Here is a 27,185-nt window from a genome sequence, read left to right on the forward strand (position 1 = left end):
GGGGGGGGGGTCACGCTGTGCTCCGGGTTTATTGGTGGGTACAAAGCTTCACAGTTTGGAGTCGCCATCAAAAATTGGGGTGGGGGGGAAGGAAACAACCCCCCCCCACAAACCCACACCCCCCCTAAAAAGCCGCTCCGGGTTGGCACGGGGTTAGTCGGCGCCGTCGATGTGCAGGGGGGCTCGGGGGGGCCCCGGCCGGGGGGCACAGGGGTGCCCGTTGAGCTGGGCGGGCGCCGCCGGGCTCTTCTTGGGGACCAGGGGACACGTGGCCCCCCCGGGACAGGCGCGTTTGGGGCTCGGCGCCGGCCGCTGCATCTTGTGCTCCAGCAGCATGTGGTTCTGGGGGGGCAGCCCCAGGCAGGCCCTGGGGGCACACAGCGGGGTCAGGGTGGGCACCCCGGGCATGGGGGAGGTGGCACGGGGCACTGGCGGGAGGGGGGACACGGAGCGCTGGGTATGGGGGGGATGGGATGGGGGTCCGGGCACTGGGATGGGCACTGGGATGGGCACTGGGATGGAGCTCCGGGCACTGGGATGGGCACTGGGATGGGCACTGGGATGGAGCTCCGGGCACTGGGATGGGCACTGGGATGGGGTTCTGGGCACTGGGATGGGGGTCCGGGCACTGGGATGGGCATTGGAATGGGGTTCTGGGCACTGGGATGGGGGTCCGGGCACTGGGATGGAGCTCTGGGCACTGGGATGGGGTTCTGGGCACTGGGATGGGCACTGAGATGGGGGTCCGGGAACTGGGATGGGCACTGGGATGGAGCTCCGGGCACTGAGATGCGGCTCCAGGCACTGAGATGGGCACTGGGATGGGGCTCCAGGCTCTGGGATGATGTTCTGGGCACTAGAATGGGGTTCCGGGCACTGGGATGGGCACTGGGATGGGGTTCTGGGCACTGGGATGATGTTTTGGGCACTGGGATGATGTTCGGGGCACTAGAATGGGGTTCCGGGCACTGGGATGGGCACTGGGATGATGTTCTGGGCACTGGGATGGGGTTCTGGGCACTGGGATGGGCACTGAGATGGGGCTCTGGGCACTGGGATGGGGTTCTGGGCACTGGGATGGGCACTGGGATGGAGCTCCGGGCACTGGGATGGGGTTCTGGGCACTGGGATGGGGCTCCAGGCACTGGGATGGGCACTGGGATGGGGTTCTGGGCACTGGGATGGGCACTGGGATGGGGTTCTGGGCACTGGGATGGGGTTCCAGGCACTGGGACGTGCTGGTGATGAGCATTGGGAACAGGGGGACACCAGAGTGTGGCACCTCCAGGTGTTGGGCACTGGGAGCAGCTGGAATGGGGCACGCCAGGCACTGGGAGCAGGCACCCACTGGTGCTCAGCTTTGCCCCGCTGGAGTTGGGCACCCCAGGCACTGGGAACCCCAAGCTTTGGGCACCACTGGCACTGAGAACCCCAAGCTTTGGGAACCCCAGGCATTGGTTACTGGGAGCCACTGGTGCTGGGCACTGGGATCCATTTGTTTTGGGCACCCCCTCGGGCATCAGCTACTGGGACCCACTGGGTACCAGGGTCCGTGTGTTGGGGCACCCCGGGCACTGGGACCTTTGTCCCCTTGGGCACCCCGTGACTGGGAAATGGGGACCCATCCGTGCTGGGACCTTGGTCCTGGGCATCTCCAGGACCTCTGGGCACTGGGACCATCACCAGCACATACTGGAACCCACTGGTGACACTGGGACCCACCCACCAGCACTGGCCACCCCAGGCTTTGGCCTCCAGGACCCCCTGGATTTGGGCACCCCACGGTGGGCACTGGGACCCCCCCTGGCACCCTGGGTATCCCACACTGGGACCCCCTGCAAGCCTTCGGGTGCCACCGTGGGCACCGGGGTGGTGGCACTTGGTGGCCACGAGGCCGGGGCCCCGCGGGTACCTCAGGATGTTCTCGATGCAGCTGCGCTGGCGGAAGAGCGCGTTGACCACGGGGGTGCCCTCGGGCACCAGCGGGGCCTTGCAGAGGAAGGCGAGGATGGACAGGACGCTGTGGAAGCCCTGGAATTCGGGGTCGGCCTCGGTGCAGAAGGTGATGCGCTGGCACAGCTCCGTCAGGATGGCCAGGTCCAGGATGATGGGGCTGGCCAGCAGCGAGTCCTGCGGGCAGCGAGGGGGTCAGCGGCCACCGTGGCACCGAGGGGACGCGCCGAGGACAGCCTGGTGGCCCTGCACGCACCTCGCAGGTGTTGTGGATGACGATGGTGTTGGTGCCACCCATCATGATCTCGGACGTGTACTCATCCAGCGCCCGCTTGCTGTCCCCCACGTAGGGCACGTACTTGATCACCACCTGCCAAAGCCACGTCTCTGTCACCCCCATTGTCACCTCCGTGTGTGTGTGTGTGACCCCCCCCCCCCCAGGCCCCCCAACTCACGCAGTGGTCAGGCTTGTCCTGGGGGCCGTAGAGGATGGGGTTGGCCTGGACCGTGTCGTCCACCACGTTGCTCTTGGAGATCTCCTTGGAGCGGAACTGCTGCGGCGCCGACAGGTTCTTCCCGTCGTTGTTCCCCAGGTGGTTGTAGCTCACGATGGACTTGGTCTGGGCAGGGGGCGTGGGCAGGTCACCCCCCTGTCTCCTGCAGGTGGGGACACCCCCCCCCCCCTCTTGAGCCCCCACGTACCTTGAGGCCGGCGCCCACCAGGAAATCCACCAGCACCGACTTGAGCTTGGTCTGCCCCGACTTGAAGTCGTCGCCGCCGATGAAGACGCGGCGCTGGGCGGCCAATTCCACCGCCCCCGGCACGAAGGTGTTCTGGGGGGAGCCGTTGATGTAGGCACAGCCCTCCAGGATGCTGGCCACGGCGAAGAGCGTGGACGGGGACACCTCCAGGCCTCGCTGCGGGGACACGGGCCAGCTCAGCGCCACCGCGGGCGCTGGTGTCACCCTCCCGCTCCCCTCGCCCGCCCCCTGACCTCGATGGCCCTCAGCAGGTTGTCGGCGGTGTCGTTGAGCCCCGGCACGATGTCACAGAATCTCTCCGTGTTGGCCGTCCACAGGACGATGACTTTGTCCACCCCGCTGCTCTCCTTGAAGTCGCGGATGTCCCTGCGGATCTGCTCCACCTGAGACACGGCCGTAGGCGGCGGGGGGCGGGGGGGGGGGGGGACGCGTCAGCTCGGTGTCACCGCCCCGGGACCCGCGTCCCCTCCCCTGCCCCGCCCCGCCAGGACCTGCTCGGCCATGGAGCCGCGCAGGACGTTGTCCGCCCGCTCCTCCTGGTTGGCGGCGATGAATTCGGGGATGTAGATGGAAGGCCGGGGCTTCATCTTCTCCATGTGCGGCCAGAGCTGCTCCTGCAGCGGCCACTCCAGCACCTCCGCCCGCTTCATGGCCTCCGCCAGGTTCAGCGAGGAGATGTCCCAGCCTGGGGGACACGGGGTGACCCAAGCGCTCGGGGTGCCCCCGCGCCGCTGTGGGGTCCCCCCCGTGTCCCACCTACCATCGAAGACGATGTCGTTGGGGTGCACCATGGGCAGCAGGTCCCGGAAGGGCACGTAGACATCGCCGGAGGGGCCGGTGCCCAGGCACACGGTGGAGGCTTGGAGCAGGGAGCCATAGTAGTTGGCTGTCTGGGATGGGACAGGCAAGGATGAGGCGCTGGCAGGGGGAGGAGGGGTCCCAGCACCCCCAGAATGGGGGGGGGGGCTGGGGCTGCAGAGCCCCTCCGCAGGGGCAGGGAGGAGATTGGGGTGCAGGACACCCGTGCAGATGAGCTTGGTGTCCCCAGGTCCCAGGACCTCACTGGGGTCCTTCTGGGGACACCCCAGGGACATGGCCCTTGCAGGGGTCACACTGAGGACACCCACCTCGCTGGGGTCACATTGAGGACACCCATGCCACTGAGGTCACTCTGGGGACACCCTCTTAATTGGGGTCACGCTGGGGACACACCTCTTGTGGGGACCCTGCTGGGGACACCCACCTTGCTGGGATCAGACTGGGGACATCCCCCTTGCTGGGGTATCTTTGGGGACACCCACCCTGCTGGAATGACACTGGGGACACCCCTCTCACCGGGGTCACACTGGGGACACCCACCCTGCTGGAGTGACACGGGGGACACCCCTCTCACCGGGGTCACACTGGGGACACCCACCCTGCTGGAGTGACACTGGGGACACCCCTCTCACTGGGGTCACACTGGGGACACCCACCTCACTGGGATCTCTCTGGGGACACACACCTTGTAGGGGTCACACTGGGGACACCCACCTTGCAAGGGTGACACTGGGGGAACCCCCCTCACTCAGGTCACACTGGGGGACACCCACCTCGCTGGGGGACCCAGCACCCACCTTGCGCCCCGTTTTGGTCATCCAGGACAGCCCCAGCTTGTTGGCCAGCACGGCCGCTGTCACCGTGGTGCCGTTGTTGCCCCCCCAGCCCACCAGCATCACCCCCAGGCGCGGCACCTGCCGGCCCGTGCGGAAGGTGAAGCGGGTGGAGCACGGCCGCACCTGGGGACAGAGAGAGGGCACAGCTGGGGACAGCGGGGACGAGCAGAGCCCCCCCCCAAGCCCCCCGGAGCCCTTGCCCACCTTGGTGACGCCGTTCTCCTTGCAGACGTGCACGGTGCTGTAGGTGTACTTGGCCTCGATGAAGTCCTTGCTGTAGGTGACGTTGGGGCTCTCCACGAGGAATGGCTCTGCCATTGTTCCTGGAGCTGCCGTGGGAGGAAATGGGTGTCAGCGCCTGGCCTGGCACGCCGGGCCACCCCCCCCGGCCCTCCCCGGGCCCTCCGCCCTGCTGGGACGTGGCTGTGCCGCCCGTGGGGACCTTGGCTCCCTGCCCTCCCAGGGTGGTAGTGGCACTGGGACGGTCACTGCGGCCCCTTCCCACCCTGTGGCGGGACAGGGGGGGTTTATGGTGGGGGGGGCAGCCTCACCCCAGGACCTCACAGAGGGCCCAGAGAGCCGAGGGGTGCACGGTCCCCGTCCTGCTCAGGGCAGGCAGGGACTGTCCCTGCTGTCCCCTCGCTGGGGGTGGCACAGCAAGGCGTGGGGGACTGGGGATGCTCCCAGGGGACATGGGGTGTCCCTGCATGCCGGAGGGCTCGGGGGTGCAGGGGACGTGGGAACTGTGTCTTCCCTCGATCCCTGGGGGTGACAGAGGTCGCTTCCAGGTGACCTGGGGACAACCCTGCACCCTGAGGTGGCGCACGGGGGACACAGGGGTGTCCCTGCTCCTGAGGGTGTCAGAGCGCGCAGGGGACATGAGGACAGAGGCTGTCCCAGCTCCCAGGCATGCAGAGAATTTGGTGACAAGGGCGGTCCCTACGCCCTGGGGTGACAGATGGGGCAGGGGACGTGGGGACCAGGGCTGTTCCCACTGCCAGAGTTGTCCCAGCGGACATCGCGACCAAGAGTGTCCAGCTCCCGGGGGTGGCAGAGGGGACACGGGGACAGAGGCTGGCCCAGGACCCCGGGGTGGCACGGGGGACGTGGGAACAAGGGGAAAGGGCATTTGGGGACAGCGGGTGTCCCAGCGCCCCGGGGTGGCGGGGGACACCGCGCCGAGGGCACGGGGGGACACGGATCCGCAAACCCGAACCTCTCCGGGGGTCAGTCCCGCCCCGCCGCGGGCACTCACCGGACCGGGCCGCGCCGGGCGCGCAGGAGCCGGAGCCGGTGTCTGAGTCTGTATCGGTGCCGGTGCCCGGTGCCGGTGGTTGTGCCCGGTTACCCGTTGTCCGGTGGCGGTACCCTGTGCCCGGTGTTCGGTGCCCAGTGCCGACAGCCGGTGTTCAGTGCCCGGTGTTCGGTGTCCGGTGTCGGTGCCCGGTGTCCCGTGTCCGGTGCTGCCCCGCGGGGACGATGCGATCGCGCTGCGGCCGCCCCGGCTCCCGCCGCTTAATCGGCTCCGCGGCCCCGCCCCGGCCCCGCCCCGCCCCGGCCCCGCCCCCCGCACGTGCCCACCGGCACCGGCAGCCCCGGACCCCCCGGGACCCCCGACCCCCGGTCCCGGGGCACGTGCGGGGCTCCCCGGACCACGCCGGCCGCTCGTACCGGGGGGGCGGCGGGAGGTGACGGGCGGGAGGGGGAAGCGGCCGCTGACCCGGGAAGGGGAAGTGTCGCCGGGGCCGGTCCCGGGCCGGGACCGGGGGTCCCGCCGCCGCCTTCCGGCCATTGACAGCCCCGGGCCGGCGGCTTCCTGCGCCCGGGACCCGCGGGCGCCTTCCCACGGCGCCGCTCCCACGGGGCTGGCAGCCCGGCACCGGCACCGGCACAGCGCTGCCCCCGGCAGGGGCACCCCGGCACCCCGGCACAGCCCCCGGTGTGGGCACCCCAAAAGTCACGGCACCCCAGAGCCCCTGGCATGGACACCCCAGAGCCCCCGGCGCGGGCACCCCAAAAGTCACGGCTCGCTGGAAGCCCCTGGAGCCCGGGAGCTCTGGCACCCCGGAGCCCGCCGGGCGGACTCGCCACGGTGACCCCAGCGCCCACCCCGGCTCCCCGCGGGCGCTGCCGGGGGGCACCGACCCCTGTGTGAGGCCGCACCCCCCGTGTGGGCCCGGGGAGCGCGGGGAGCGCCCGGGGCCGGCGCAGAGAAAGGGGTCGTGGCCGCCCCCCCCGCTGGCGGCCCCCGGGGTCCCGCTGCCTTTCAATGGCCCGCCCCGCTTCAAAGGGGCCCCCGGAGCCGCAGCAACGCCCCGGCCCCCTCCCCACCCTCGCTCCCCGCAGACACGGCGAGGACAGCTCTGCCCTCCTCCGCCACCCACCCCGCTCCTCGGGGCTCGCTGCCATCGCCACCCACCCTCCGGCACGCAGCGGGACGGGACCCACCGGGACCGAGCCCGGAGGGCACCTGCGGCCGGGCGGCCGCGGGGAGAGGCGGCGGTGGAGGGCACGGCGGTGCCGGGGGGCCGCGTCCGGCCCCTTGGCCATGGAGGAACAATGATCCCTTGGTGCCGGGCTGGAGGACAAAACGAGCCCCGCGCTGGAATGCCAGTGCCTCAGCAAATTATTGAAACAAAAATAACATTTCTTTGTACAATAATCCTGGGGCGGGGAGGGTCCGGGCAGCGCTGCCAGGGGCCCAGAACTGGTATTTTTCCACTGCTTTCCTCTTTTTTTTTTTTTTTTTTTTTTTTTTTTTTTTTTTTTTTTTTCCCTTATTTTTTTACTTTTTTTTTTTCGCCCCCCTCCCATAACTCCCACCATTGTTCCTTCCCCCACTCCCTTCCCACTCCTCCCACGCTCGGCACCGCATGAGCGGGGCTCCCTTGTTCCCGCTCGCCCAACGCGTCCATGGGCCGGGAGCCCGGGCCGGCCGCCCAGTGCCTTCGCTCCCCAGCTGCCGGGGGCTGGCCGGGGGCCAGCGGAGCCATAGCGGAGCCATAGCGACCGGCCCCGCTCCCCCAGCAATGGTGCCCACCCCCCGCTTCCAGCAGACCCCCCGCTCCAGCCCCGGGATGGGTATCCAGGCCACGCAGCCCCCCCGGGAGCTCCCAAACTCTGCAGCGCTTCATTCTAAGCAGGTTCAGGGCAGCAGCCGGAGATGCTGCGAGTGCCGGGACAGGCTAATTTGGGGGGGGGTCCTGTCTCTGTCCCCCCTCCCCGCAACAGGTCGAGGCCGACCCCGCCAACCCCAGATTTGTGCCTTGCAGCAGCCTCAGCATTCCCTTGCCACGTTTTCCTTCCTCCACAGTTGGGTTTTTTCCCCTCGTGTAACACAATCCCAAGCCCTGGCCCTTCATTATATCCCTGCTGGCAGCTCCTCATCCTCCTCCCTCTCTCCCTGTGCCATCGCCCTCCCGGCGCTGCGTGCCCAAGGTCGGACCCACGCCTGCAAGGGAGGGAGCAGGGGGTGATTTTGGGGGTCGTGCCCAGCACTGGAGGTGCAGCAGCTGCTCTGGGAGAGGGACCAACGCCATCGGACCGTGGCGAGGACAAATTATTCTAATGAGCTTCCTCCTGGTAAACGAGCCACGAGCAGTGAAAGGTGCCCAGGGGAAAAAACAAAAAAAAAAAACACGAGGGAAAAATCCACAGGGGAAAAATACCCATAGGGAAAAAAAAATCACAGTGCTGTCATTGGTTTCCAGCATCCCTAAAACCTGGCCAGGGTCTTCCCACGCCTGCGTGACCCCAAATTAGGGGCAGTTTGTGCAAGATGTGGTGCAAAGTGACTTTTCCCAAGTGTGACCTGAGTTATCAGCGAATTATCAGAGCCCAGGGCTCCTCCCGAGCCTGCAGGCGGCTCGGGTTTGCCATCCGGGAGGACACGGAGAGCGGGGATGCTGCCGGTGCGGCGGTCCCGGCTCCCGGCGCTGCCGATAAGGAGGCGGCGGCGGCAGGAGCCCGGCTGGCTCTGGCACAGCAAACGCAGCCAGTAAATTTCCACTGGGGCAGCTCCGAGTTAATGAGCTCAATGCGTGACCCCGGGCAGCGCCGGAGCTGCCAGCGGTTGGGAGGAATTCCCCAGGAAAGCTGGGAGGGGATGGGGACCCTTCCTGTGCGAGCGTCCCCGCGGGGCAGGAGCCGGCCTTGGACCCGCTCGGCGCCCCGGGGGAAGCTCAGGGAGGGTAACGGGGGCCTGGGGTGCAGAGCTTGGCTCAGAAGCCACATCTGAAACTAAAACTGGAGGATTTGGGGATTTGCAAGAGCCTGGGCTCAGCTCTTGCTCCGTGGCCGAGTCCCACCGGTGTCACCTCGCGCGGGTGCTGCCGTGCCAGCTGCAAGGACACCTTTTGACAAATAAACCAAGACTCTGTAAAACGTTACTTGACCCCTGGAGGATCGTCACCTTCTCCATAACTTGCTGTTTTGGAGGAGCAATCCCGAATTTAGCCCAAGGGGACACGTTATGGACACAGGGAATGCAGGGCCAGCACCTGCAGCCTCCAGAGTTTGTGCTGCTCAGCCTCTGCTCCAGGAGGGAGGCAGCAGGAACACAGCAGCTATTCCAAGACCACTGCATTCCTGAGTGGTTTTATCCTTGATTTCATTTTGCCTGCTCCGTCCAGCCCCAGGGATGCTGCTGAAGGCAGGGCCAGAGCACTCCACGGTGACAGCAAGGCAAGGGACGCTCCTGACACAGCCCAGGTGCCCTTTGCATCCCGAGCTTTTTTGGGATGATTCAGCCAGGTGGGAAGAGGTGGGAGCTCCAGCAGGATCCGTGCCAGGCTCATGCCCACCTCCTGCTCCAGCAGCACCCCTGGGATGAGCCTCACTCCTGCAGCTGCCCCTCGGTGGATTCCCTGCATCCCTGAGCTGAGAATCCCCTCCAGGCTGACACCAGCAGCATCCAGCGCCTCCTCCAAAGCAGCTTCTCCTCCAAAAACCCCGAGGGTGCTGCAGTGGGAACCCCCCCAGCTCGTGCCAGGGCTGGAGGCCGATCCCAGCACAGCATTCCAAGGAGCTGGCCCGCTCCAAGCACCTCTTCCCTCTCCTCTTTCTTACCTACTCCCTGCTCTGACACTTTAGCTCACTCAAAGTGACCCGGTTCCTTCCCGTTTCCTGCTTCCAAGCTCCACGCCAGCCATTTATCACCTTTCCCTTTTGAGTTTCCTTGCGGGGAGAAGCACTGAAAAGAAATCCACAACCTTATTGTCTGCTTGTTTTCCAATACAGTGAATTTATTATATGTTGCAAAATCAGCATTCAGCTTTTTTAGTGTACAAAAAAAGGACACTAGCTCTTAAGAAAAAAGATTAGGAAAGCTGAAGACTATGCTGCCTTGAAATTGTAACATTTTGGCAAAGTGAAAAGCTCTTTTGTAAACTCCAACTCCATGGCTCAATATAGTTTTTATCCACAGTACAATATTACAAAGTAAAACACAGTATCAATAAGTTAAGATCATACTTAAATCACCTAGAACTGGTTTCTATTAACCCAAAAAGCACAAAATTTTGCCTAAGCTTCATCGTCTCTAAAAAGAAAGGAAAAAAAAAAAAAAAAAAAAAAAAAAAGGCAGATTCGACTACAATTCTTTAACACAGTCCAAAAGAAAAGTGAAGCAGGAAGTTGGTGGATGCTAATTGGGTCTCACAGTTTGGATAATTAATTAAATATTTTCAGGGTATTTTTTTATATTCAAATTTTTTAGAAGTTCCAGAATATACATGTAAATGTACACAATACATCTTTGTATACAACTCTGTTTGCAAAAATATCTTATAGCAGATGTATAAAGATTGAGATCCATCTCTATCCCCACCCCCCCCTCCCCAAGCAACAACAACAAAAAAAAAAAACAACCCTCCTTTCAAAATATTAAGGATCAGGAGAAGTGTTTCCACGGAAGAATTTACTCATCCTGGGTTTGTAGCTGCTGCCTCTTCTGCCATCCCGAGTTCCGCCTCCTCCGCAGTCGGAACGAAGCCCCCACCAAGCCCCAGCACTGGGGAAATTCCCATTTTCCACCCAAAAACGCCGGCGCTGGGCAGGGCCGGCGATGCTGGGCTGTGCAGTGACAATCCCAGAGCGGGGCTGAGGATTTGGGACGTGCCAGGTTCTCCTCATGCCCTGCTGAATCCCCAGGGCTCCGGGGGCCGCGCTCACCCCGCTGGCCGGAATTCCCGCCTGGGATTCCCGGCGGAGCAGGAGCACAGAGATTCCCAGACAAAAGCTCCTGGCCTCCAGAGCTCCCAGCATTTTCCAGAAGCACCAGAGGCAGGCGTGGTGCTGCCCCAACGCTCCCTGACCTCCGCGTTTGATGTGGGGAGGAAGGGACGGGAGCAAAGCATTCCTGACCCCCGGGATTCCCAGCAGGAATGCCCTGGGGGGGGGGTTCTGGGGTGCTCCCCCTGTGCTCCTTGGGCAGAGCAGCTCTTCCCACCCCCCCCCTTCTCCACAGGTTTGGGGCTGAGGACCAGTGGAAGACTGGTGGCATTCCAAGGGCCACCATGTCACTCTGGCTGTCACCTTTCCCTTGGAGAAGGGGATGGCAAAGCCCTGCTGAGCGCTGGATGCACAGGGAGAGACCTCAGAATAAAGTGACAAAGCAAAAGCAGTGGCCCTGGCTGTGTGACAACAATGAAATCATAATATAATAATAATTAGTCATTTTATCTCCTATTTTTCATACAGCAGATGGACCCACGTTTTGTTTGGGGCAAGGGAAGAAAAAAAAAAAAAAAACCTCAAAATAACTCCTTGTTGTAAGAAGTGTTTCCCTCCTTAACTCTGCCATTCCTCTCCTTCAAAGGGTGAAAGGCTCTTCAGTGCAACCTCCAAGGGAAGGAGACTCCACAGGGAAGGAATCCTTTACTTTGAGATAAACGGAAGTGGGAAGAAGTCAAATCCCACAGGCTGGCAGGATTAAAAAGGGGAGAGGGGAGAGAGAGAAAGGAACAGCAGAGTTAAAGGACACCTTTGTGCTTTTTGGAGTGTTTCTCACACCCTGGCCATACTCTAAAACGTTCCCTTCAATCCAAAGGAAAGAATTAAATAAAAAAATCAGGAAGCAGGACTGCAGGGAGAAGCTGGCTGAGATAAAGCACACCAGTGGAAGGGATCCGCGTGGGAAAACAGCACCTTACTGCTCTCACAAGGATTTGCTGCTGCCTTGCAAAGACACACACACACACAAAAAAAATATCCCAGGAGAAAGCAGAGCACCCCCCTGCCCCCTCCTCTCATGGATCAAGGAATAAAGTCACTCCTCTGGGTGACTCTTGGGTCACTTTTAGTAATACTGCAAGGAAAGGGTCCCAAGCACTTGGCCTAAAAGGAAAAGGGAGGCACAGTTTTAGAAAAAAGATGCTTTTTTCTTTGATACAAAAATAGACCATAGTCTCATTAGCAATTAATAAAATTGGCTGCCTTGGTAGAAAATTAGAAAAGTCAAAGCCAAGCCAGACAGGTCTCCATCTTGCCAGCACTGGTAGCTGGAGGTGAACTGGGCACACTGGGCAGGAGGTTTGCACCCAAAGCAGATAAAAAAAAGAAAAAAAAAAAAAAAAGGGGTTTTGGGGTTTGTGGTTTTATTTTTTTTTGGGATCCACCTCTGCCCTGGCCAAGGTGCTGAGCCCCGGGGGAACCCCTGTGCTGCCACCACCACCCCCCACCCCAACCCCGAGGATGACAATGACAAAGCAGGGCCAGACAAGGAGAGCTCAGGGAACGTGGTGTATTTCCGCGGAGCCGGGAGCAGACAGCTCTCATTCCAAACAGTCCTAGCAGCAATTCCAGTTCCTCACCATTTGTAGGACAATTTGTAACCCACGTGGAGCTGGGGAATTACAACTTCATGCCAAACTTTTAATCCATGAAAACTACAGATTCTTAACCTTTGGGAGCTTCGGTCACTTTAGGTAAGTTTTCCCTTAAGTGTCAAACGCTGGCTTCAAATAAGCAGAATTTTTGTTTGTTTGTTTTGTTTTTGTTATCCATTTGTTACATTCCAACATTCAGAGAGGCTTAAAAACTCGGGAGGAGCGTGCTGGACGTGGACATGACAGATCTGGCATCTTAAAGTCATCCCCAAGTTCTTCAACCACGAGGAATTAATGCTCGTCTCTGAAAGGGATTTTGGGTGTATAAAAGGGAACGTAACGTCCAGGGTGACTGGATTTTGGTTTGCCCTACCCAGTCCAGGGGTGAGTGGCAGCTAAAACTGCTGCTGGTCATACTCTGCTATCAGTTTTTTGATGTGGGCCAGTTTGTTGTGGAGGTATTCGCAGCGGTTCTTCTCTTGGCTGTAATTGGGGTTTGTCTGCAAAACAAAAAAACAAACAAAAAAAAAAAAAAAAAAAAAAAAAAAAGTGTAGAGGTGGGAAAGGTTCTGGACAAATCAAAGCTGAGCACAGAGCAGATCATGGAATCAATCCTGGGATGGTTTGGGTTGGAGGGAATGCAAAGATCATCTCATCCCATCCCACCTTCCACTGTCCCAGGACCTATCCAACACTTCCAGGGATCCAGGGGCAGCCACAGCTTCTCTGGGAATTCCATCTCATTTCCTCCCAGGGAAGAATTTCCTCCTAATATCCCACCTAAACCTCCCCTCTTTCAGCTTAAAACCATGGAAAGAAGCTTTTTTAGATCCCTCTTTAAAACAGTCCTGTTCTGATTAAACCCAGCCAAGATTAAAATCCCTTTTCAGCATTGTCCAGCTCCAGGAGCCTCCTCACAGGGAAGGAGCACATCTGAGTTAGGCTCGGCCTAACTGAGCTTCCAACAATCACCCTCTGCCCTCTGCCCCCACCTCAGAGGCTCTGGAGCAAAGATAAACTTCCAGCATGCAGGGGAACTCTTCAAAGAGCTCCTAAATCCCTGAGGACAACAGGGCTCAGGACCATATTCACTTATTTAAAGGAAAAAAACCCCAAATCCCCACTGGTGTGTGGATAAAAATACTGACATTTTATGTGCCCCAAACTCCAGAGCTCCAGAGCCTGATCCCAACTCGGATCCCGTGGCCCAGCAGCCCCCAGAGGATCCTGTTATCCCTCAGCCCGTGGATGTGAAACACAAACTGTTCCTTCCCTGGAGAGATAAAGGCCCTGAGTGAACACAGCCATTGTGCCACGGCCACGGCTCAGCGATCCCCAGGATCCACGGGGCACTCCCAGCTCCCCCCAAACCCTTTCTGATCTGCTTTTAGGGACGGGCTGGAGCTGAACAAAGATCTGCTGGAATTGCCTCAGAGCCTGGGTTTGCTCTTGGCAAGGGCCCATCTCTTTCAGTCACACCAGGGGCACCACCCAAAAGCCTTCTGTGCCCAAGGACATTCCCTTACCTTTTTAATTTTCCGATATTCCTGTAAAATTTGATCGTGGATGGTCTAAAAAAAAAAAAATAAAAAAATTAAGGCATTATTTTCAGTTCTGCTGTAGGTATTTACTGATGGCTCAATGTACACAATTCCTCCAAATTCCAGCCAAAATCTGCTCTCTCCGTGGCTTCCCTGGGCAGATCCAATGGCTCTGATTCCATGGATATCCTGGAGCTGACACAGAAGGATAAAGCCCCACCTGTGACAAGCACCTGGATTCCAGGATAATTCACATTTCCAAATCCCCAACTGATTATTTTTTCTCCCCACCAAGATCTAAAAACAATCCAGTGAGGAATTTTGCAAGGAGAAGGGCAGGAGGTTTGAGGGAGGAAGCTGTGCTTAGCACAATAGGTGCTCTGTAAAAATCTGTTTATTATCCTCGACGAGACTCACTTTTTCAAGCTAATGAATAGCTAAAACTCTTTAAAAATCACTCTGACAAGCCCAATAATGCTGCATTATTAAGATCAAAGATTGCAGAGGAACAGATGACCCCGTGCTAACTCCCCTTCCAGCCCTGATACGCTCCCATATGTGCAAATATGAGTTTTTCTGGCTGGGATACACTAATAGCTTCCAGCAGCTTTTGGCTAAGGACACCAATTGTCTCACTGAGGCCTTTCCTTGTCAACAAGTCCCATGATGTGGCTCCAGCCTGAAAAAGGAGCAGCGCAGAGCTGGGTTAGGAGCATTCCCCAAAGCTGTCAGCTGTGTGCACGTTCCCCAGCAGTTCTGAGGCTGGAATTTTAGACACCGACCCAGCCCAAACAGAGCACATCAAAGACCTGCAGCTCTGCCACGTGCACAAGGAGCTGGTTTTAGCTCTCTTTTTACCTTGTATTCCTCAGAGCCCTGCAGAAGCTGCTTCAGCTTGGCGTCCAGCTGGGTGAACCGTCGGGTTATCCGCTCTATCCGGGCGTGCAAGTCCCGGTACTCGTTGTACTCCGCGTTGAAGTCGTTTTTGTAGCTCTGACGCTGCTCCGAGGAGGAAATGGCTGCGTATTTTCTGCAGGGAAAAAGGCTTTGGTCAACGGGGTTTGAGGAGGGGATTGGTTTGGGGGGAGATTGGTTTTAGAGGGGGGAATTGGTATTGGGGGATTCCCTCCGGGTTGTGGCGGTGCTGAGCACAGAGGGATGAGCCTGGAAACAAGATCGTGGGTAATTTAGGATCACAGGATTATCTAAATGGGATTTTGGGAAGGAATTCTTCACTGTGAAGGGTCTGGGATGGAATTCCCAGAGAAGCTGTGGTTGCCTCATCCCTGGAAGCGTTTGGAGCACCCCTGGATAGTGGAAGGTGTCTCTGCCTGTGGCAGACTGGATGGGCTTCAGCTCATTCCAGCCCAAACCATTCTGGGATTCAAGTTGGAAAAGCCCTCCAAGATCAAATCCCAGCACTGCCAAGGCCACCACTAAACCACATCCCCAAGTGCCACATCCACATGACTTAAACCCCTCCAGGGATGGCGATTCCCTGTCCCAGTGAAGAAATTCTCCCCAGTATCCCATCCAAACCTCCCCTGGTGCAGCTTGAGGCCGTTTCCTCTCATCCTGACTTGCATTAAAGTAGCAAATTATGGAGGCAACCACCAGGGATTGTTGCCTTGACCTCCTGTAAAACAAACAGTGTTTGCTCCCAAAACTTCCTATCTCTGCCAGATAGGGTGGAATGGGCAGGTACAGCCAGGCCAGGAGCAGCTGGGGGTGGAGGAGGACACTCAGATAGTGCTGCTACAGCTTCTCTGACTCCTGCTGGCCCGCAGAACATGGAGTTCTGCATCTGTGCCAGGCATTGGAACAGCAGGAATATGATGCTTCCAGTGTTAAGAGTCTTTAAAGGAACACAAAAAGCATTGAGCCATCGTTGCAAAACGCTCGCAGGGTGATTATGTGGCAAGAGCACGACAAGAAACCACGGTGAGGAGCTTTATTCTGTTGTTTTTTTTTTCCCACCAGCAACTCTAGTTCCAGCACCTTCTAGAGACACTCGTGGTGTCCTGAGCTCAGGTTGAACTGATGTGTCTTTGGGGGCCTTTCAGAAGTTATTCTGCTCAACAAAAAGCCATTAAAGCTGATATTTACAGCCCTCTCTGAAGGTAAAACTCATTTTTTTGGTAGGTGATGGCTCTAATTTGCCTCCCTGCTCTGGCTGCAGCAGGGCCAGTGTGGTGCCTGAACACGGAAAAACTGATTTAAGCCTCAAATTAAGGGGGGACTTTCAGTGCTTTAACTTTTTTAAGTGCTCTAAACTTCTAGAACTGACTTCTTGCCAGGGGCTGGGATAAAGAACCATCCACCCAGGATAAAGAAGCATCAAGCAGCAGTGACAGCTCTTAGAATTTGAGGAGCTGGGCACAAACCAGTCAGATCACACTGGGTGAGCCCACAGAGCTCCCAGAGCTCAGAAACCTCTCCCAGTTTCTTTGGGGAGAGCCCAAGGAGCTGCAATATCCCATTTTGGGAGGGATCAGCACGTGGGTGAGAGAAAAAAAAAAAAAAAAAAAAAACAAACCACCCCCAGCCACCCAAATTCTTTGGAGTAACCCTAAAAATGTCACCTTGAAGGGGTTGTTTGTATGGCTGATCCAGCCCAGCAAAGCAGAAACCTTTATCTGCCCTAGAGCTTCCTCCTCCTCCTCCTCCATCCCTCCCAGCAATCCCAGCACAGCCAAACCAGCTCTGGAAACAGCCCCCAAGGCTGGGACATGCACAGGGAATTTTCTCCCCCTCCAGCTACAACTTTTTCCCCACCCCAAAGCTTTGTTTAGAACAGGTTTGGGTTTATGCAGATTCTGGGCTTCCTTCACAGGGATTTTTGGGCTTTGGTTGTTTAATTAACCTCGAGGGGATTAGATTAAAGAGTCAAGAAACAACTCAGATCCTAAGCCAGGGGTTAGAGCCTCCCAGGAAAGAATATTTCACTGCTTTATGGAGATGATCTTGGCTCTGAAGAGGGCAAGAATTAGCAAACCACCCCAAATCCTTCCTTGCCCTGCCTTCCCCAGCACAAAAGCAGATTGTTCCCTCTCAGAGTTTCCAGCTGGAACGTGGAGATGTTTAATCCTTACAAACCCCTCTAAGGTGTGAAATGTTTCTTGAAGTACTTAATTTGTAGGATGTAACCTTGAACTCCTGAAGGAGGTAAAAACCAGCTTTGATATCAAGTTTAGTCTCAACTATTAATCTGCAGAGCTGGGTTGACTCTTTTTCTTACACCCACCTAACAAAGTTCTATCAAATAACACAAAAAGTCCAACAAAAATCCCCAGCACGTTGTGATTTCTTAGCTTGAAACATGATCCCAAAGTGATGAAGCAACTGATAAACATACTTACAATAAATAATCTGGCATTTCTGAAGTTGATGTTGGTACACTAGAATTATTGCATGTTCCATTTAAACCTGAAAAAATAAAGATTTGTTTATAGACGTTCTTAAACTACAAAGCTCTTTGCAATTCGGCTTCAAACTCGTAAAACTTGCCTGCAATATACAGTTTATGGAATTCTAAAGGATTTCTGTTTTGCTTGGAACTGACAGAGGCAAAGGAGCCACAACAAGGTGGCTGAAAGTTCAAGGCTCCTCCAGTATTTGTCTGTCAGCAAAACAACACCAACATCAGCCTGTGCACCGAGCAGCAAAAAAAAAAAAATCTGAATTTAATTGGTGGATAAACAGTGCCTGCAGTGGGATAACACTGAGAGCACCACTGGGAATGAGGAAAACACAGCCCTGAGCCCAGAGAGCTGAGCTGGGCAAGGTGAACCTTCTGTTCTCCTGCTTCTACACTTGAGAGATTCCTCTGGGGATATCCAGGGTGAGATTCCTGAATTAATATGCCAGAGTCCTGCAGGGCACCACAGAGAGGATTTCAGGAAATGCAGCTCCAAACACAGATCCAGGCATTAAAGAATGTTCAGAAATTGAAGGAAGAACAGAATAAACCTAAAGCAGACTCCTCCTCCACATCCACCAAGCACTGCAGGATAAATGAGGAGGAGGAAAGCAGCTGGATCCACGTTTGGAAAGGGATATTTTCCACAAATTGCGCGTTACATTCCAAACCCTCACCAGAACCCTGCACAACCTGAGTCAGCAGTACCCTGACTGTACCCTTAAAGAGATGGAATTTCCTCTGAATTTCCACGGAAAAGCTTCCCTGAGCAGGATGGGAGAATGGCACAAACCCAGTGCTTCTAAAACCATCCCAATCCCAAATTCCTGCTGCAGCTCCTCCTGCTTTTCCTCCTTTCCTGACCACAGCGTGGAAGATGCAGAACAGGGTTGAAGGATGGTGGAAGGGAAGGGACACAGGAGGTTTGTTTTGCCTGTGAGTGCCACCTACTGACTGAAAAGACCCCAAAGGTCCCTCCAGAGCCTCTGGAACAAAATTCCTGGGAGAAACTCCCACTTCTGGCAGGAGGTGTCCCTGCCCACGGCAGGTGGTGGAACCAGATGAGCTTTAAGGTCCTTCCAACCCAAACTTTTTGTGATTCTCTGCTTCCCTACAGCTCCAGGGGGAATTTGGGGAAGGAGCAGGATGAGGCTGGTGCTACCCACAGAAGGAAAACATCCCAGTTCTTGCTGTCCAGGATCCAAGCAGGACTGACCACATCCTGTTTATGGCTGCTCCCATAAACGAGTCCAGCTCGGATTTATTACCTCAAAACAGCAGCAGGAACAAACCCCAACTCCTAATAATTAACAAAAATCCAGGAATTAAACAGTAAAGACAAGCAGAAAAGGTGGTGGAGGAGGCTCAGCATTTTCCCAGGGAATTTGGGTGTTTTTAAGACAAAAAGAGAGAATGTGTGAGTGTCTCTCCAGAACCACTCCAGAGGCTCATGGGGAAGAGAAACAACGTGGAAGAAACACAACATTCCCAGAAAAAAAAACTGGGATTGACACAAAAGTAGAAGAACTCTCAGTTCTGCAGTGCCACACACCCATCAGCCCCACGGACTGTCCTCAGCAATCACTGCTGAGCCATCAAAATGCATTTTGTCACTGCTGCAAAAGGCTGTGGGGAAGGGGAGGGCTGGGACCAGCTCAATCCCAACACCCTGAGAAGCTCCCCCTTTCCAGGAATCCAGCAAACGAGGCTCCATTTCAAAATATTTTCCTTTTGGAGCCAAAACTGGAGGATTTTCATGCACCGAGCAGGAAGGGGAATAGTAGAAAATAGTAACAGGGTGAAGGAAAATGCACAAAGGAATTTAACAGATATTCCCAGAGGCTGCAGGGAAAGTCCCAGTGCTCTGGGGAGCTGTAACAAACAGCAGAAGACATGGAAACAGCAGGAAAAGGAATGGATGGGATCAGCCAAGAAATATTCTCTGCTCTGACTTCTAAGAGTGCAAGGACCTGACTTTGAAATGGTGGCTTGATGGAAAATGTTTTCACCCCACCTCAATGCAGATTCAGTGCTGTGTCAGCCCTTGGATAAATAAATCCCCAGCCCTAGTGGGATGTAAGGAAGCTTTTCCAGCCTGGAAGAGCTGGTTCTCCACTGCTTTCACAGCATTTATCACCAGGTTTATCTATCATTTCTTTTGTAGCCAATTTTAAAAGCTTTTGTGAGTAACTTTTCATTAAAAACCCAAACAACAGTCATCACAACAGCCAACACAAGCGCTGCACTGCTCTTCCCACTGCTCCCAGCCTTTCATCCCCACAGATTATCCCAGCTTTTAATTTAACCAGGAGAAACATGACACGCTCTGAGGCAGTTCCAAACAGCACGAAAGGTTAAACAGGAAAAACCTGATACCCTGTGTGGAGAGGAAGCACCTCTGGTGATTTGGAGGCAGGACAGCGCTGGCATTTGGGTCCCCAGAGCACCTGGGATGGCCCAGGATGTGCCCATTCCTCCAGGGAATCCTGGCATCACACCCAGCCAACACCAAAAGCACCTCTGGGCCCCCACTCACCTGGGACCTGTTCCTGGGGAACACTAACTAAGTCAGCATTTTTTATTACTTCACAGTTCTGCTTCTCCTCTTTGCACTTCTCCTCGCTCTTCTTCTCCTTCCTCTCCTTCTCCTTGTCTTTGTGCTTTTTGGATTTTTTCTTGGATTTGACGTAGGAGCCGCAGTTGTGTTTGCTGCTCTGGGCACAGTCTGTGGGCAGGGGGTGACTCAGTCTCTCGGGAGGCTCCGTGCTCTCACAGTCTCTGCCGTTGTGAGTCAGGTCGTTGCTGACATCCGAGAGGGGATCGTGGGGCCTGGGCAGCTCCAGGGCCGGGAGGGAGGAGCTGGAGCTCACCGGCTCGGGCAGAGCCGGGGGCAGGGCAGGGGGGGCCAGGCTGTCCTTCCCGTTGGAGGAATTCAGCTTCCCGTTGAGAGTGGGTTGGGTTCTGTGAGCCAAATGTGAGATCCTGGGCTTTTTGTTGGCCAGGGGGTCGATGAACTCCACAGGTAAGGGTCGTTTCTGTTAGGGAGGAGCGGGGAGAAAAAGGAGAAATAAATCGCGTTGAAGGTGCACAAGTGGAGTGGGTGTTACCACTAGGTGGTGGTGCAATACAGGGGAGAAGGGAATATCCCCGGGAAAAGCAGCTTCTCCATCCCAAGCTGCTTCCCAGAGCCCACGGTTTGGTGGGACAGCTTAAAGAATCCCATCAGCAATTCCTGACCTCCCCTATTATGCACACGCAGCCCCAGCCCGCTCTCCCTGCAGCTTCTTTCAAACCCAGCCCTTTGGAACTCAAACCCTGCAGTCCCTCTCCCCCTCAGAGAGTGGAAATATCCCTGGAAGTGCCCAAGGCCAGGCTGGACAGGGCTTGGAGCAGCCTGGGACAGTGGGAGGTGTCCCTGCCCACGGCAGGGGTGGCACTGGATGATCCTTAAGCTCCCTTCCAACCCAAACAATTCCGTGATAAAAACATCTGTCCTGAGCACCCAAAAGTCTCTGTGAAGGAAAAACGTGCTCAGCCCTCTGGAGCAGGGAGGGATTCACCAGTTCTGCATTTGATTCCCAGCTCTGTGGCCAAGAGCTTTGCCCCTTCCCCGGCTCCTTCCTCTTCTCAAGAGCGAGGCATTGCCCGAAAGAGGGGAGGAAGTGCCAAGTGCTCAGTTCTCAGAATTTCAGGCAAAAGGGGACATCTAGAAAGCCACGTCACAGGGGCCAACGTGACCTGAGCAACCCTTTTTTTGAGCAAGGGTACAGAAGGAAGTGGTTCCCAGCTGTGCCCATACCTTGGAGGCAGCTGCCTCCAGCCTGGAAAAGCTGCTCCATGGAAGAAGCCATCCATCAGGCTCAGCCCAGCCAAAACCACCTCAGCCAGCCCTCAGTGTGTGCCCACCTGGCAGCTCTGGGGCTGCAACAGCTCTGAGCCAAAGATTATTTTGTGCCCAGAGGAAAACAAGTGATAGCTCTGGGTATTTCTTTTGGATAATCCATTATTTTCTTTCTGTCTCCGGCAGGATCGCGACGTGTTTGCGAATAGAAATTTTGTTCCATCGCTGAAATGCAGCTGGAGCAGCCCCTAATTCCCTCTTTTTCCCCTTGGATTTTCTCTCTCTTTGCTAACTCAAGGGTCTTGAGGACACTGCTCAGTGCCAGGAATTCTTTCCACCTGTCAGGGTAATTAAGGAAGAGCTGCTGGTTCTGCCACTGAGCTCAAGGGGCAAGGACAGCACGTCCGACCGGCTTGGCAACATCACCTCCCAGAGCTCCCAGTGTCCATCTCCCCCAGGAGGGGCCATCCCCATCTGCAGGGCTCTGAACAAGGTGACACAGCTCAAAAATCTGCCACATTTTACAACCCTTGCCCTAAAAACAACAAACATCAGCTTCTCCAAACTCATCTCTCTGGTTAGGAGGGTTAGATACATCCATTTTCTAGAATTACCAGACCAGTCTTCTTCACCTTCATTCCACAGCTGAACCTTCCCAAAATATTCTGCATTCCAGCCTACCAAATCCCAGTCCTCTGCTGGGCACTGCACCCATTATAAACCATTTCTCTAAATAGAATCTACAGCCAGAGAGTATTAAAAACGTGACAGCTCACAATGCTGTGGTTTGCTGTCTGACACGACAGAATCATGCTGGAAACATTTATATTCCACATTGGATTGTCCCTGTTTCATCAGGCTTTTCTAAATCCAACCACCCAAAGTTTCAGCTGGGTCATTCTGAGAGATCAAAACCTCACCCTACAGACCTTTGAATCTTTAAAATACGGACAGCCAGGTGAACAAGATGATTTTTCAACCTTAAAAAATGACACAAGAGCAGGATCTTTCCGAGCTAACTTGAAGGTGATCATTCTTCATTCACCAGGAACATGCCCACAGCAGAGCAGGAGAGGATTTGGAATCAGCTACCTGGCAAACAAGTTACACAGTCCTTGTTCTCAACCAGAGAATTGCCTCTCTCTCAGTGCCAGAGAGCACATAATTTCTTTACCTGTTAATATTCTTTGCCACTAATCCTCGGTGCGTCTGTCCAGACAAGCAGGCATTACACATTCCATTGGCAGGAGAAGAATAAATACTTAACTTGTCTGGGCTGACCCACACTGGAAGAAGGGAAGGCAGAACATTTCACAACGCCAGCAACGCCTGTGCTGGGAGATACTGGGAGAAGTGGGGACAAGGCTCTGCTTGACACGCATCAAACGTGGCTCCTGTGTGGTTTATGGACATGGAAAAAGCAGGCAAAATGTTCTTTTCACAGCTCCCTGCTCTGGCATCTCTGAGCCAGGAGCAGCCCAACCTGCTCCTGATCTGTCACGGCAATTAGGCTGCAAAAGGTCAAGGGTTTTAATAACTCAACCATGTTTGGGAGCTGCTTATTACAGCTTCGTTCCACTCAATTATTAGTAATGAGGAAAACACAAGCTCGTTCTCCCAGGAACTCCAGGAGGGATGGAGGCACTGCAAAAGGAATTTAGCCCTTAAAACTAAACCTGAGCCTCATTGTCAGAGATCCTCCCCACAGGCTCTCGCTGAGCCACGTCCAGAGGAGAAACAGATGCTGAGGAAAGCCAGAATGAGACTCCAACTTAATAAAACAGGAATAAAACCCCAAGGACCTCCTGACCCGGCAGCAGGTGATTACAGGGTGCAGACAGGCACAGCTCAGCCTGGACCCACGGCCAGCAGCCAAATCCATCAGGAGCACACGGATCCAGGGGCTGGGAGGGGGATCACCCACCTGAGGGGGAGAGCTGGAGTTGAGGGTGTCCTTCGGAGGGCTCAGGGAAGGAGCTTCTCCCTGGAAACCGCCGCTGTTCTGGGGCTGGCAGAGCTTCCTGCAAAACACAACCAGGGGCTGGTCACCCGCCGTGCCAAGGGGACAGGTGGCACTGCACACCTTGAGCTCTTCTTGGGCTCAAACTCTGCTTGAAGGTGCCATAAAGGAGCTCGTTCAGGCTCTGGTCTCTGACAGAATCTGGGAAGGAGAAACTACTATGGGGAAATATCAACAAGAAATTGGAATTCCTCATCTCCTCCTTGCTTTCCCATGATTTTTGTGGCTCTTTGGCAATGGAAGGAACACCCTGGAGCAACAGGCTGAGCTCTTGGACACATGAAAGGATTCCCTGTTGAGGATGGAACTCCTTTTTCAACAATTTTACCTTTTTTCTCTTGAACTGGTGACGTAAGAATCAAAACAAATTAATTCCAGCCTCAGAAACATAATTCACATGGAGATCAGTGAAAGTGGCATGGAATTTTAAGGTGTAAAGGATATCAGATATTATTCCTGCTGATTGAAATATAGCTCAGGGAGACATTAATTAAACAAATTTCTGCTGAGTGTTTGCTTTCTGAGACAACTCAGAAAGCAAAGCTCACTGAAGAGGGGCTGAAACTCAAGCTCAGATGTTGAGGAATAAGTTCTCCCACTCATTAGCATCATTAAAACAACATTTTATGGCAACAGGAGCCCTTTCAGCAGCGAGCTCCCTCTGGGTCAGGAAAAGCAGGATTATAACAGGAACTGCTGAGGTATTATTGGTCCACCAGGATTTACATTTTGGGCTTCCCAATAATACTTTTAAGTTGCATCATGCAAAACAGAGCTACTCTGGGCTGTATTTGTGGACAAATTGGACAAATAAAAAAAAAAAAAAAACACCCTTTTGTAGCAACAAAAAGTACAATTAGAATCACTTGAATTCCCCTCCAGGCTGGGTCTCTGCTCCTCTGCAGGTCTCAGAGTATTTTCCCAGCCCACCAGCTTTGCCCTACAATTCTGACACCTCAATTAATCATCCCCAAAAAAAGAACCCACCAAAAAAAAAAAAAACAAAAACAAAACCAAAAAACCTAGTCTTGTATCAAGTTGCAGCTGACAAACTGAAAAAAAAATAGAATTCAGGGTTAAAGGTTTTAATAAAGCAGCTCTGCAGTCAGTTTGTCAGGAGCTGTGGAGCCTGAATAACCCACTTTTAAATTCTCCCACAAGAAACTGGAATCAGCATTAAAGCTCCCTCATATCCTTTCAACATTGGGAAGATTTATCTCAGAGATAACACCCAGGACTCGACAAGATTTGGCTTTTAACCTCAGCTTGAACCTTGGGCTGTGTTGCAGCAATATTTAGACATCTGCAGTGTCACCACTGTCCTGGCTTTGTTTAATTTTATTTAAAACAACCCCAGCAGCCACAGATCAACTCAAGGAAAGGACCTGGGGATTGTGAACACGGGGACACTGATATTGCCCAAACACCCCAGTGAAAGTGGCTTTTGGGGGGCTGGTTGAGCAAGCCTGTCACACCTTCTAATTGTTAATTATGGATTGAAGGAGCCATGAAAGCACCGAGTTCAGCAGAGGAAAGAGCTCAGAGAATCCTGGAATGGTTTGGGTTGGAAGGACCTGAAAGCTCATCCAGTTACAGGCAGACCCCTCCCACAGACCAGGCTCCTCCAGGGTGACAGAGAGATGGAAAACATTAAAAAAAAAAGGAGGAAAAAACTAGTTTAACCCAAGCCTAGTTAGACCCAGCTTTAGTATCTGCAAGATGTGTTAATTACTGCAGCTGCTGAGGCACTGAGTGGCCACTGGCCCTGAAACCCAGAAGGACCTGGAACAACTGGTTGGTGATGCAAAAAAAAAAAAACAACTGCTGCCTCCTGTGCCCTTTTTCTGTTTTTCTCCTCTCTTCAACCCAACATGGGTTTTTTTTTTTTTTTCCCCATTTTGGAGCCTCATTACCTGCACTGCCTGAGCAGGGCTTTGTTTGTACAGTTGAATACATCCTTTCCAAGGTCTATTTTTAGACCCTCGCCCAAGTGAATGCCACAATTCTAGAAAAAGCAGTAAACATGGCTTTTCTACAGGAAGAAATTCACTTTGGTGGTGTTTTTTTTTTTTTCTTTTTTGAAAGCCATAAAGATTGCATGGCAGTTGTATTTTTCCTTTTAATTATAATTTCACATCAAGGCCATTTAAATGAGTTTTAATTTTGCTTGAGCATGTCAAGGCACTTGGAGTGCAAGTTTTCTGTTGGTTTAAAAAGTCTCATCCCCAAGTCAATTGTGCTTTTAAATCATGGGAAGTGCTCAAACAGAGCACACTGTGCTTCAGCTTAACCAAAAGTGCAATAAAATAAAGCACAAGTAAAAGCTCTGCCTGCATTGCAAAATCTGTACCAAGGCACTGAAAAACATCAACACTGAGAGCAGAATTCTGTGTAAAACTGGGAGATTTCTTTCCCTGCCAGCCAGAAGCTTCCAAGCTTGGAGGCTTCACCTAAGGAAAATATCTTTAGAGGGAAAAAAAAATCAGCAATAAGGATGAACTGAGTCAGTTAAGGGCTGTTCCAGGAGGGAACATGGGAACAGAGATCACACTCCAAGCAGGGCAACCAGCAGGAGTTTAAAGGGATTTATCCCTGCAGAACAACCTCTTGCTTTTCCATGCATCCATGATTTCAACCCAATCTCAGGTTTAGGGATGAAACACTTCAGCCTGCACAGGAAGATGTGGAAAAAAGGAAGGAGAGTTTCAAAGGAGAGCTGAGCTGGAGACATTTAACCACCTCATCCCCCAGGATTTTAGACCAGCAGTATTAACTCCACCAGCTCTGCTCCCTGGCAGGTTCCCCCAAGCTTTGCCTCTGATGATTTAAAGACAGCCCAGGATGATGTGAAGAGTGGATACTCAAGTTTAGTCCACTCCTACAGGTCCCTGGGTGATGGACAGTTTAAAATGATGTCAAAATAAGTCACACACTCAATTTACAGACCTTGGTTACAGAACTTTGCCTGGATGATATCACAGAGAAGAAAATGGATAATTACCTAACGAGGATCCTTTTCAACAACTGCTGATCTCCTTCTGAGTAGCCAGGCCAGTCCTTCTGCACTTCTTTGTATACACAATCTTTCAGTGTGAAAGTGCTGTCCTTGGCACTCAGATTTGCCACCTGGAACAGAAGGAATTTGGAAAACCATCATTAGGGTTTCATTTTCTCCCTTCCTCGACCAAACAAGAGCTAAGATGAAGGCAAAAATCTGAGCAGACTTAGCAGCTGTTAGTAGTGTCAGAGAACAAGGAGAGACTTTAATATTTCATTTCCTTATTATTAAGATTATTTAATCAAACTGTGCCTTTCCTTTTGCCTTGTCACTGCAATAATTCATAATGAGTTTCTAAAGCACATCCAGTTGAGTGGGAAATAAGTCATATCTAAAAGAGATTATTCAGCTGGGGGAGCCTGAACCAGCACACCACCACTTGATGGAAACACCTGGAAATAAAGCCTTAATGGGAACAGGCAGTTCACTTATCACACCTGTCCCACAGCCAAAATGGGGCAGTTTATGGCCAAAGAGGAACTCTCGGGGCGATAACTTGGTTAACAATTGCCAGGAGATAATTTCTCACTAAGGAGCCAACAAAACAGGCCACAGAGAGCTGCTTTCTCAGGGAGCTGTGAGGAGAATGCCCTGGGACCACCTGGATTTTATGGAGAACTTCTCCAGGGCAAGAACAGAACCTGGGATTCCCAGCTTCAAGCCAGCAGAGCACTGCAGGGAGCTCAGCACACTTGCACCAGCAGCTGCCTGACATTTTATCCAACCCTGCCCCGTGGAGTTTCCCCACAAAACCCTGTGTGGTGCCTGCATGGAGAGGAGAAGCTGCTGGAATGGGCAGAGCTGGATTAGAATGGAAACAACTTGGGAAAGAGTTATCCCACTTGGATCAGTCTTTCCACAGCCTGACTGAAAATTTAACTTCTTGCTGTTGGTACACGCCTGTAAATCCAGAGTTGGAACAAAGCAAAGAGCCCCAGTGAGGCTTTCACAGAAAGGGAACCTCTCTTGGGTGATCCAGAGTGTCATGGAATGGTTTGTTTCCATCAAATTCCAAGGGCAGGGACACCTCCCACTATCCCAGATTGCTCCAACCTGGCCTTGGACATTCCCAGGGATGGGGCAGCTTCTCTGGGCAACCTCAGCTTGCAGA

The 27,185-nt window shown here is 54.2% G+C and overlaps 2 protein-coding genes across 3 annotated transcripts in view; both read right to left on the reverse strand.

Moving 5' to 3' along the window:
* Window positions 1-10: 10 nt before the first annotated feature.
* Window positions 11-5,874, reverse strand: ISYNA1 (inositol-3-phosphate synthase 1). The gene is made up of 11 exons (XM_053966071.1): window positions 5,626-5,874; window positions 4,575-4,699; window positions 4,332-4,493; window positions 3,476-3,605; window positions 3,207-3,400; window positions 2,949-3,098; window positions 2,656-2,871; window positions 2,409-2,573; window positions 2,210-2,323; window positions 1,913-2,130; window positions 11-367 (listed from the first exon to the last, which is right to left on the reverse strand). Exons 2-11 carry the CDS (start codon window positions 4,686-4,688, stop codon window positions 154-156), a joined length of 1,677 nt encoding a protein of 558 aa, XP_053822046.1. The 5' UTR covers window positions 4,689-4,699; window positions 5,626-5,874; the 3' UTR covers window positions 11-153.
* A 6,223-nt stretch (window positions 5,875-12,097) lies between these two features.
* ELL (elongation factor for RNA polymerase II) overlaps window positions 12,098-27,185 on the reverse strand; it is a 50,316-nt gene continuing 35,228 nt past the window's right edge. For both annotated transcript variants that reach the window (XM_053966058.1, XM_053966059.1), the window contains exons 6-12: window positions 26,018-26,142; window positions 22,921-23,017; window positions 19,692-20,190; window positions 17,097-17,163; window positions 14,596-14,767; window positions 13,723-13,767; window positions 12,098-12,696 (exon numbers count right to left, since the gene is read on the reverse strand). In XM_053966058.1, the coding sequence (XP_053822033.1) occupies window positions 12,592-12,696; window positions 13,723-13,767; window positions 14,596-14,767; window positions 17,097-17,163; window positions 19,692-20,190; window positions 22,921-23,017; window positions 26,018-26,142 (1,110 nt within the window). In that variant the 3' untranslated portion in view covers window positions 12,098-12,591. The remainder of the gene's footprint in view (window positions 12,697-13,722; window positions 13,768-14,595; window positions 14,768-17,096; window positions 17,164-19,691; window positions 20,191-22,920; window positions 23,018-26,017; window positions 26,143-27,185) is intronic.

This window comes from Vidua chalybeata, chromosome 27, assembly GCF_026979565.1.
Source record: "Vidua chalybeata isolate OUT-0048 chromosome 27, bVidCha1 merged haplotype, whole genome shotgun sequence".
NCBI classification, from domain to species: Eukaryota; Metazoa; Chordata; class Aves; order Passeriformes; family Viduidae; genus Vidua; species Vidua chalybeata.